The sequence below is a fragment of the Astyanax mexicanus genome, chromosome 10, assembly GCF_023375975.1.
Source record: "Astyanax mexicanus isolate ESR-SI-001 chromosome 10, AstMex3_surface, whole genome shotgun sequence".
Lineage (NCBI taxonomy): Eukaryota > Metazoa > Chordata > Actinopteri > Characiformes > Acestrorhamphidae > Astyanax > Astyanax mexicanus.
The window spans coordinates 11777271-11789981 of record NC_064417.1 but is presented as its reverse complement, the minus strand read 5'-3'; the positions used below and the strand labels follow the sequence as shown (position 1 = coordinate 11789981).

Sequence of the window (12711 nt, the reverse complement as noted above, 5' to 3'; positions counted from 1 at the left end):
TTCATCTCATACATATTCATCAGAAAAGTATCAAGAAATTAATGGAATGTGATTGATAACCGCCTTTTTAATCAGAGAATATTTACCTGTTAAAGTGTATGTGTGCATAACTCAGCAAACACGGTTACCCTACATGTAATTCTTATATTAGATGCAGAATAACTGTGCATCACCTTTAACTGTATTATTGCACTTGATCTAAAATATATATTCTATTGTCATATAGATAATGGAACATCAGTGGAATTTTGGAAAATTGTCTCATCATGACTCTCATGACCAAAAGGCACTGCTATCTAATAAGGAGGCTGTGATAATCTTGTGAAAATGTTGTCAATAAAACAAACAGTGGAATCTTTGGACAATGTTGCAGCAATAGTGTTGGAAGTAAATAATAACTTTGTGTGCCTACTGGGAAATCAGTGGTTTTGCTGGAGTTCAGGTTGGAGTGCTGCAGGAGGGTAAAGAGAAGGTGTCTGTGCAGCATGCTCTAAACTCTGTGCAGAGTGATCTTTAATAGCACTCTGCTGGGAGTGTGTGGCCAAGAGGCACTAAAAGCAGCTCTGGAGTGAAACAGATGTCAGACGTGTTTAAAAAGTGTCACTAACAGGTGCTGTTTCTCTCTGGAGAACGGATAGGAGAGGTGTTTCACGTTTTCTACTCGGTTCTCCTCCACGTTGGGGTGAAGTGGATCTGTCACTTTGCTGATGAAGGAATTGATCTTCTCCATTACAGAACTGCCTTGCTTCACCTCGTACACCTAAACACAGTCCAGACAATCACTTAAAGTGGAAGAGAAAAACGGAAACTCCTGTTAAAATAAAAAAAAAACAAATACTAAAACCATACTTTTTTAGTCGGCATCTTCAGCTTCATGAACTCTGCCTCTCGGCAAAGAACATTCCACGGAGCATGAATCTTCACAAAGCCCACACCAGGTGTCTTCGCCTGCAACACAACACAGAAACAACACAGTACACTCACTGTAAAAATAAACTTTTTTTTTTTACAGAAAATAACCGTAAAAAAAAGTTTTTTCTTTCTTTTATGTTAAAAAAAAAGAATATAGCTGAAAATCACAGTAAAAAAATATGTTTCAATAAATTTTCTGTAAAAGCACAGTAAAAATCTATACATTTAAATGACAAAAATTCAGTTTAACTCAACTGTACAATTTTGTATGGGGTTTTAATGTTAATTTATGGGGTCTCTGTGTAACAACACAGTCACTAATGTATAAACACAGTCTTTGTAAAAATACAGAGCAGAGTAGTTTTACATTTTTTACATTTTGCTGTAAATGAGTAATTCACATTACAAAAGAACAACGCATATATAATCTTCAGTGTTAATGTTTAAGTTTCAGGGCTGCTTTACTGTAAATATTATTATTTACTTAAACACTGTTATATTCACAATCATTTATTCCTCTTGGCTGAGTTTATTGTGGCGCTGCGGGAGTGTTTCTGTGTGTTTTTATGGGTGTTGTGGCTTCTATTATAAAGGTATTTGTACACTGGTGCTTTTCTTTAACGCATGTTGCTGTGCAGGATCTCTCAGCTGGCCGTGTGTGGGCGTGTCGGTGATGTTTTTTTATTCAAAAGAAGCAACAGATTTTATTTATAATTTTTTCCAATATTATACAGCCAATTACCCAACCCACTCATTAGGACTCCCCCTATCACTAGTAATGCCCCAACACACCAGGAGGGTGAAGACTAACACCTAATCCTCCAATACATGTGAAGTCAGCCACCACTTCTTTTTGACACCACCTGTGCTGCGGACACCACCCTAGGAGTGATGTGGGGAGAGAGTGCCATCTAGCCACCCAGAGGGAGCAGGGACAATTGTGCTCCATATTCCGCCATTGTCAGCTTCTTTTCTTTGGTTAAAAGGCACCTGTTGTGTGTGTGGCTCAAATGCATGTGGCATTGAAACAGATGAAATGGAAGATCTAACAAGACAGGAGAAAAGAATGAAAATTGGGTTTACTGTGTGGAATGTTAAAGGCTCGTCTCAACCAGTAAAGAGGGGAAAAATAATGGCACGTCTTAAGTCTTTGCCCAGTGATATTATATTTCTCAAGGAAACCCGTTTAAATAGAAATACACACATTAAACTAAGATGGGTTGGACATGTAAATAATTCAACATTTGCATCTAGAGCAAGTACAACAGCTATGCTTATAAAAAAAGGTGTTTCATTGATTCATTAATTGACAAATGCAGACAGGGAGGGAAGATATGTGATTGTTTAGGGGGGGCTGTATATCTATAGTCCAAATGTGGACGCTCCCTTTTTTTAAAAGCACATCCACACTCAGATCCCAGATATAGCACAGTTCAATTAAATTATTGAGGGTGATTAGACACACATCTGGAACTTTCATTTCCCGGTAGAATTACACCGTTAAGCTCAAGTTTACTCCGCAAAGAATATATGAACAAAAAAAACAATTTAGTTGATGTCTGGAGGATTTTTTAAGAGTAGACTTTTTAAGATTAATGGGTGCGCGGCTCACAGGGAATTTGCCATTTCTTCTACTGCTTACGGGCTGCATGAAGTGCAGTCTCTCAGCCTGCCAGTCAGACTACAGTGTAAGCCTATACATTTTTCCTACAGGACAAACCATTCAATGATGGCCTTCTGGACAGCAGTCAGGTCGGCAGTCTTACCCATGATTGCGGTTTTGAGTAATGAACCAGGCTGGGAGTTTTTAAAAGCCTCAGGAATCTTTTGCAGGTGTTTAGATTTAATTCGTTGATTCAGATGATCAGGTTAATGGCTCGTTTAGAGAAACTTTTCGTGATATGCTAATTTTGTGAGATAGGAATTTGGGGTTTTCATGAGCTGTATGCCAAAATCATCAGTATTAAAACAATAAAAGACCTGAAATATTTTAGTTGGTGTGCAATAAATCTAAAATATATGAAAGTTTAATTTTTATCATTTCATTATGGAAAAGAATGAACTTTATTATAATATGCTAATTTTTTTTTAGAAGGACCTGTAGAGCTAGCGTGTATGCTGTGCTGTATCACAGAGACCACTGGACCTTGCTGCTATCTTTTATTAAGGTCTACGCACAAAGTTGTGAAAAAATTATATTTTTTCTACTAGTCAGTGGAAATTTAAACAATCAATTAAAATTTGATTTTGAGTTGAGTTATTTGGCCCTAAAGGTAAATAGTTATAATTTTTTTTTTTGACATTTTATCTATTTGTGGCTGAAACACCTTGATTAAACAGGTACATTAATGCCAAGTTTGAGCCAAATTAGCATTCAGTAGCCTCTAAAATGCCCAGAAAAATAAAATAATTGCAAAATTCTTGCTAAATATTAGTTTAATCAGGTTCTGCCCTCTGGTGGTGAGTTTGTGCTATTATTCTTTTAAACCCATAATGTGGGGCAAGTCTTTTGGTATGACTTTAAAAATAAGTCAAATTCATAAATAGCTCATTTAGATCTTACATCAGTGTGCATCTCCATAACATGAAATAACAAACATTTCAATAAGATGAAGATTACTTATTTGTTCAAAGATTATATATCCAAAGTCAAAAAGTCAATCTTCGTAAATCTTGGTACACATCTAAGCCCTATTTATTAATCTAAAGACATGGAGATCTTTTGCCATATCACTCATCACTCATCCCTATCCCTTAAAAACTATATGTGGGTCAATGACGTGACACCTAAATTTTGTGTCCAACTACATTTTTTTCAATTAAAAAAGGTTTAAAAGCATAAAAAGTTGTCATAGAAATTTTGTCTCTCTCTCACATGTGCACTTACTGTTACTTATTAAAAATAATTAGTTCATCAGAAAGTTTTGGTTATTTAAACTGTAAAAATATCATGTGGCGCGACCTTCCCACCATGACTATTGTTTTGAAAACTTCTTTGAAATTATACCTATATATTTAATTTTTTTGCCCTTTTCAACATGATTTTCAAAGTGTTTTTTAGTCCTGTACAAAATTGCAAAGCATTTGTAATTTTATTTCCATCATAATATACAAGCACAATTTGTTCGATAAACTCCATTTCATAGAATATCATGTGTTGCGACCATCAAGAAACTACTATTTTGGGACCTTTATGTTCAAACCAATTTAAATACAGGAAGTTACATAATTTACCAGTCTGCCAGGGACCTGTGAAAGCTGCAAGCAAGTTTGTAACTCTGTCTTAAATTTGGTTATTTTAAAAATAACCTTTTTAACAGCTGGTATGTAGTTGCCACATGTGGTATGACTTCAAAAAATAATGAATATTAAGTTTTTTTTACAAATATATATTTTGATTATAAATGTTATAGTGACCTTTTGTGAGAGGTTAGCTTATTTTGTTAAGGTGGCCAATTCTCTGCCTGTAAATTCTGCCTGAACTTGAAAACATCATGTGGTGCGACCAAATGTCATGTGGTGCGACCATTGCAGAGTGTTTTCCATGACAGATATATGGGCTAGATTGTCACTTTTTGTGCTTTTATATTTAGTTGATGACATGTACACAAAGTACTATATTTTAGTTTTTTTTTTTTTGGAAAATATTTTAATGCAATTGAAGTCATTTTTCAGATTACAGATAATGTTTAATCTTTGTAAAATATAATTATAATAATGCAAAAAAAAACAAGCATGTATTTAAACTTTTATGTATTTCTTTACAACTGTTAATCTATTTTACCAGATGCCGCTGTCAAGCAAAGTAAAAAACGCTCGCCATTACTCTGATCTCGCAGCAATTAGACTTGAGATGAGATGAGATTCTGGCCAAAAAATCTGGGTCAACTATTACTTGCTATTGAGAGCATTCAGAAATGTAATGATTACAGACAAATTAACCACTGTTAGGGGCACCTTAAAATTCACCAGGTTTTGTCTTCAGATGCTGCACAAATTAGTTATAGGGAGGTATACTAGAGCTGGGCAATATGGCCCCAAAAATGTTTTATTAAACTACAGATGATAAAGAAATGGTTAAAAACACCTGTTTGTTTTTACTCAAATTTTCCCTAAGTGGTTAAAGTGCAACCAGAAACAAGCAAAAAACAACTATTGTAACAATTGAGAACATCTAGTAACTTTTAGAAAGCTTTCTCCAACATAGTTTAGGTACTGACACAATGCACCCTCAAACCTGGTTTATTCAACTCTAGAATTAAATGTTCTTAACAAAGCCATAAAGTTCGCTGCACTAACAACACATCATAACACTTATGTTTTACACACATTACATTGTGATGAGATTTTTGTAAACAAAAACATAAAAAAGGAGACATGTGCTAGTCTTCAACCTCCTGGTGTTGGGGTATCACTAGTGATAGGGGAAGTCTGAATGAGTGAGTTGGGTAATTGGTCATGTAAATTAGGGAAAATTTTGGAAAAAATAGAATGGAACACTATTTTTGTATTTATTTATTTTGTTAAATTTATTGTTTATTGTTCTCTTTAAATAGTTAAATAGTAATGATACGATACTTTATGTCATTTGGAGCGACCACTCATCATGTGGTGCAACCTATAATAACAGTAACTGTATTCAATTTAAAATAAAGTATCCATTTTCTGTTGCTGAAATATTAAATATTGATACTGTATGCTGAAGTTAATGGTATTTTAGAAAACATTTAACAGTTTTATAGGATTTACAGGAGAAATTACCCTATTAACTACATTATAGCCAGTGATTGTGACACTAAAAAACTAAATTCAGATCATTATTTACAAAAACTAAAAAATAATGCAAATATTTTATTTATAGACACTTTATATTATTGTAAAATAAAAATAAAGTATACTAAAGAAATGTATTAATTTTAACATAAATCACGTTTGCACCACATGACATTTTGTAAGGCCAAGGCCAGTTCTTTTAAATAAAAATACACTAAAATCACTTAATCTAAAATTTTAATATGAGTTTGTGTGTTCACAACATTTTACATTTTTATACAATTGCAACAGATACTCTTATTTTTTGTATTTTAAAATTGGCATGACGTAAATCCTTATATGTCATTGACCCATGTATATTAGGTCATTTTATCATACTTTGAAGTTTTGGAAGTTTTGGACTGCCCTCTTGGGGGCGCTATGCCAGAAAATCAATTATATCTAAATGTACGTAAATTTGCTTTGCTATAGCCTTTACAACTTCAATTACAACTTTACAACTGCAATTACATGTCTTTACCAATAATGCACTGTTTTTCTCTACATTTCCTCTACAATGCCCAGAAAAATAAAATTATTGCAAAATTCATGTTAAACAGGTGTTTTGTGTGGTGTGTTGCTGCACTCTAGTGGTCAATTCTTGCTATTATTCTTTTCTCAGATTAAATGTGATGTGATGTCACCACAGTGATTGGTGCAAGCTTTTGGTTTGCGGATTTAAAAACATTAATCTTGCTCATTAAAAATGGTATTATAAGGGCAATTGCCATCAGTAGCCTCTACAATGCCCATGTAACCCACATGAAATATGGATGTAGCATGTAGCATCCAAAAAAGGGCACCATTGACTGTGTCTGTATTGGTAGAGGGCAGTTTCCAGTGAGTATCTGAAGTGTTTACAGTGAGCTCCGGTGAGTCAGAGCAGTGTGTTCCTGTGTTCTGCCATCTTAGCTAATCTCTGATAGGGGGGAGTTCACCCTGCTGTGTTTAAGTTTAGATGTTTTGGAAGAAAAAGAAGAAAAAAAATAATCAGAGCTATAAAAACGAATGAAATAATGATGTTAAATAAAATGAAAATGTTAACATTTGTAGAAATGCACTAAAGCGATAGTTATTGCTAATCACTTGCCGATTCTAACCATTAGCCTATGTTAATCACTAGCCCATGCTAACTGCTAGCCCACCCTTATCGCTAACCAACAGTACCCGCTCACCGACGCTAACTGCAAACCAATGCTAACCACTAACCGATGCTAATTGTCAACCGATGCTAATCACTAGCCAATGCAAAAAAAAAAAAAACGACATGTTGAGCGGTTCTGGGAGGAGGGGGGAAGATGAAAAACTGAAGCTGTAGGCCATCATATCCTCTAATATTAGCTATACGCTGATTCCACTGTAGTTAAAGTACTATTGTACATCACTTAGAACAACATTTGTGGAATTACACTAAAGTCGCTAGATGATATAATGCGCTCATTTGCATATATGTGACATCAACACTGTTTGAGCCATAGATAAGATTTTTAGTGTGAGTATTTGTGGTAATTTCAGTATTCTTAGAGTGTGGAAAAAAGATGCTTTTGGTTTTGAAGAGCACTAGACAATAGATAGTAGGTTTAGGGAGCATGGATGCACAGTTTTTTGCTTGTCGTGTTTAGAAATTTTGGAAGGAAACTGTAATAAGAGGAAAAAAAAAATTGTTGAACACACAGTTTTACATGCATTAATTATTTCCCAATTCCTAAATGACACAGATACTGGCTATGCTGCCATTTTATTAGTCAAAAACCTGGCTCAATGCAAAAAGAATGGACATTTAGAAACAAAACATGAATGAAGCTAATTGATGGTAAGAGCAAAGAAGCCTTTCTCAAGAATGCTGGTGCTTTGTAAGTACAGCTGTGCTTGTGCATTAGAAGCTACTAATGCTAATGGAGCTGTAAAGGTCCCAAAGTCTTCCAGTCTAAATTGGACATGCTGAAGTTTATTTAAGTTTGGTTTATTGATAAAGATACTGAAAAAGACTACTGAAGGTTATTTTGTTTTTTGAATTGCACGTTACTTATAAGTGTGTAAAAGTTTATTTGGAATTATTGCTTAGTAATTTTTTAGTTTCCAGGATGCTGGATTAACAGTTGCATGATACAGCAAGTTTTTTTTCCATAAGAGGAAGACCGATTACACACAAAAGGCACTTGTAGAGAAGTGGGTCATGCACATGATGAGCCTAAAGCCACGCAGACACTGTGCGTTTTTTGTAATTGGATGCGTTCTGGAGAGCTCACACTGCACGTTTGAATCGTTTGTCGTGTATGAACAACGCCTGCGATTCATCTGCACACACTGTACGGTCCGACTGACCTGCTGCGACGGGGGAGCTTACACTGCACGTCTAAACGCAGCCCGTAGGCGGAGCTTTCTTTGCGTACAAACTCTCGCTTCAACACAACATGTCGCCTTGCAAAAGAAAGCGCTTCTTTGCTTATTTGTGCCCTGTTGTGCGCTGAAAGTCCACGGAAGAGACATACATGGACTCAGCAGGTGGCTGAGGCGACGTGGACTCTACGTGGTCCGTTTTACAGAAGGAGAGCGCATAGAAAAATGACTGCGCGTCAGGCTGCGAAAGAAACACCAGCAGCTTAAATAAAATAAAATGATTTTATTTTTTATTCTGTTTATTGTTTATGAAAAAACTGGTTTTGCAACACTGAATATTAAACAAGCAATCGACTATTCACACTGGATAGGGACCCTCATTTACAGTGCCGCTGAGCATTAACAGTTTAAAAGGGATTAAAAAAATATATAAAAAATAGAAATAAAAACTGACATTTATTATAGACGAATAAAATATATACGTAAAAAAGGAAAAATAGGACCTTTTAAAAAGATCATAAAAATTGACATAAAAGGTAAAATAATTATATTTTATGAAGATATATATTTAATGATTTGATTAATAAAAGAAGAAAAAAAATTAAAATGAATAAATATAAAATATAAACTCATTAAAAATTCGTTTAAAATAACCCAGGCTTTCTGCAGAATATTCAAAGTTTCAGTTAGTTTCAGTTTCAAATCATGAAAACAGCTCACCAAAACCTCAAACTATTCTTTATATTTGACAATATTTACTTACAGGTCCTTTGCTTGTACGTACAGGCCCTTACTTATTTTTATTCAACTGAACTGAGTTTTATATTATCTGTAGCCTCGAGCTGAATTCAGCTCCGCGCTGCAAAAGAGAGCGAGAGAGAGGCGCAGCGCATTTTGTTCGATTTATCTTGATTAATTATCAGTACATTTATTAGCTTTAGTAAGTTTAATAGCATTAATTTTACTACACTTCTCCGACCTTATTTATTAAAACGTTTATTTTAGAAGACAGAGCTTATTCTGCGCGCAATGCCACGCGCTGCGCTGAACTGGCTTTGCGTGGCTAATATTCTGGAGCACTGGACGAGATTTTAATTAATAAATTAATATATTTATAATTTTAATAAATTTGCACTGGCGAAAAGAAACGAATTATAAAATATAGCTTTATATTTCTGTGCATGTTTTAAGTTTTATATAATTGATGGGCAGCACCAGACGCTGACAATGTGCTTTATTTTTCAGATATAATAGCAAAGTGAAATAAAATAAATTTATGTTTGTCAAAGTTATTTTCTCTTTTAATTTATCTTTTCAAAAACTCCAGCTATTGACTGAGAATAAGCATCTGTTGAAATTCTTAAACAGCAGAATGCCTGTGTCTGCTATATTAAGCTATAAGTCTGTGTACCGAACATAAATATAAATCCTTATAACTGACAGAAATAAATATGACTAATAATAATTTATAGTTTCTGTGCATATTTTTGGGAAAACAGGTCGTGACGTTAAGAGCAAAACAGCTCACACTGTGAGACAAGCGACCAAAATTTCTGGCATGTCAGAAATCCCTGGTCGCGTCCGACTGCCCATTCGCAGCTCGTATGGGCAATTAATCGGACATCGCTTCCCCTCTCACACTGCACGACAAACGACGCACGATCAAGCTAAAATTCGGCCCGATCATGAAATTCAGTCGCATCCGACCAGATCGGGCTTAAAATCGGGCTAAAATCGCACAGTGTCCGCCTGGCTTTAGGAACCCATGCCTACAAGGGACAGGATTTATGAAGTGATGCAACATCAGAACATGATAACCGAGATGTTGTTTAAATGACATAATCGGTGGGACCACCCACTACAGCATACGCAACAGGATAATCTGGGAAGATCATCACCCTGAAATTGGGAGACTTTCTCCAATTGTTGGTAAGAATATTTTGGCAAAAATCATCCCAATTATCATGTAGTGTTGATCCTGGCATAATATGGGCATAGGAAACTTAAAGACGAATAAACGCTTATTTCCTGAAAACTGATGCATGTAAAGATTGGCTGTTAGAAAGAAGTACCTTTTGTGTGAGACCCCAAAAACAGTCAGATGAGTTTTAATTGGGATGTGTTTGGTCTGCTTGATTTAATTTAAAAATCTATTTGTGTGTATATCCCTGGCAGAATCAGTCAATAAAACAGTTTGGATTATAACACAGAACTGCAGTAGACAGTGCAACATTGAATCAACACTGTAATATTTACACATCTGTTCGGTTTGAACCTGCAGTTGCTGTGAGGCAAACTTAACATTTTCAGGTTTCTTAAACCTCCCTTGTGCAAAAAGTTTTATTTTAAAATTAGACTGGAAAAGAATATGGAAAAGGAGATTTAAATCAACGTTTCCGGATGGTCTCCAGACTACAGTGTGTTAACGTCAGCTCGGTTTATAATAATCTATGTTTATAATGTTTATAATCTATGTTTATAAACTCAGGGTTTAGTGTGATTCTTGCCAAATCTGGCCCAAATGAGTGGAAAATATCAACCTAAACAGCTGCTCCTTAGTGTCCGTGACTAATCATTACAGAGGATTTGCTGTGTTTATTTCCTTTGGGCCAGACAATACACACAGAATGTGGTTTCAAGAAATCAGTTTAATTCTGTTTGAAACTGTTTTAGATTAGGTCCTCACAAAGCAGCTTTCCAGAAATTCAAGTCCCCTAAGCAAACTAAAAATACCTGGAGAACCTCCTAAAAAGTATGAGAAAAACATTGAGAGGAACAGAGATGGTCTAATCCAGTCTGGTTAGTGGTTACAGTAGTGCAGATGAATATCTACAGTGGGTACGGAAAGTATTTAGACCCCTTTAATTTGTTTTTTTTATGTAGATTTTATTTTGCAAATTCTTTAAAAAAGTAAAACATGAAAGACATATTTATGAAATATTACATGACCTGAAGTATTTAGACCTTTGCTCAGTATTGAACAGACGCACACTTTGAGCTAGTACAGCCATGTATCTTCTTGGGAATGATGCAACAAGTTTTTCCTTGCAGATCCTCTCCAGTTCCTTCAGGTTGGATGGTGAACGTTGGTGGACAGAGATGCTCAATTCTGTCTCTGAGCTCCTTGGGCAGTTCCTTCAACCTCATGATTCTCATTTGCTCTGACATGCACTGTGAGCTGTGAGGTCTTATATAGACAGGTGCGTGCCTGTCTAAATCAAATCCAATCAGTTTAATTAAACACAGCTGAACTTTAAGAAAGAAGTAAAACCATCTCAAAGAGGATCTGAAGAAATGGACAGCATGTGGCATAGCAAAGGGTCTGAATACTTATGACCATGTGATTTTTCAGTTTTTCTTTTTTAATAAATTTGTAAACATTTCTACTAGAAATTGACCGATCTTTCAGCTCAATCGGCCGATACCGATCTTGGGCGGGGCCAAATGCCACATTAATGCCACACAGGTGCCAGGCAAACCTGATACAGATTCCCCTAATTACATCCACGTCTAAGCAAACACTGGAAATTTATGCTGATAGTAAATAAACAGAACAGACTGTTACTGACCAAAATAAACACTTTTAAGGAGAGATTTTAGTTAGGTGTAATATTTATAAGACAATCCCAATAACCCTTTCAATAACCTCCAATAGCCTTTAATAGTCTTCAGTAGCTTTCAACAGTCTTACTTGGCGGCCGTATCCACTAAACCGTGTACTTATTCTGAGGTGAGCGGACTGACCAGCGTGCTTTTAATGTTATCCGAGCAGAGCTGCAGCTTTCACAGTGCGTCCAGAATATACCAAGATGGAGTGGAGGAGCTCAGGGTGAAAACAAACCAAAAAACTTCTGCATATTTAGCTCTAAAAACATCTGAACAATAGTCCTCTGCTGCTGTTTGCTTGTGAGATAACTAGCTCCGTTACTCCCTGATTGGGCTTAAAGATGAACTGTAGAGAGCTGTATTATCTGGTTAGTGGGGTTAAAAGCTTTATGATGAATTGAATGCAACAATATACTGTGTGAGCGCCATTTTAAATTCAGTAATAGTCAATGCAGAAAAGTACAACGACACTTATCAGATTCCCCCTCAAGGAGGCCCCTCCCACTAGTCTATTTTGCTTGCTTTGAAATGGCCCTGGCACCAGCTAATTTGGAATAAAACCTGGAGTAACACTGCTCCTTTACTACTGGACACCCCTGGGCTGGTCATCAGTTTCTGATCACAGATTCACTACAAGGATATCTTAACCCCCATAGTTGCATAGAAAGCATCAGATGTGAATCGGACACCCTGAAAGGAACCAAGACTCATCCTCATCCTGCCAACATGGGACACTGTTTTGAATGGTATTTAAGTGTTTTTAGGTAACAGATACTGTACTTATAGCACTATAAGGCACACTTAAAATCCATTAATTTTCCCAAAAACCATCAGTGCGCCTTTAATCCAGTGTGTCTTGTGTATGAATTTTAACAGTCAGGTTGTAAGAAGCAGTAAAGGCACTCCACTGAAATGCAGCAATAAACAGGAGTTTCAGTTTAGTTCTCCAGTTGTGATGGGCGGATCGATACTGAAATATCGATACCTCCGATGCCAGATCTTAAAGCTCTAAAATCGATTTTCACATAAAAATATTTGATA

General features: G+C 35.7%; 1 protein-coding gene across 1 annotated transcript in view; it reads right to left on the bottom strand.

Annotated features, from left to right (window-relative positions):
- LOC111197547 (anoctamin-1) overlaps window positions 1-12711 on the bottom strand; it is a 97825-nt gene that overhangs the window by 43765 nt on the left and 41349 nt on the right. Inside the window, exons 3-4 of the mRNA XM_049483867.1 lie at window positions 850-948; window positions 609-760 (exon numbers count right to left, since the gene is read on the bottom strand). Of these exons, the coding sequence (XP_049339824.1) occupies window positions 609-760; window positions 850-948 (251 nt within the window). The remainder of the gene's footprint in view (window positions 1-608; window positions 761-849; window positions 949-12711) is intronic.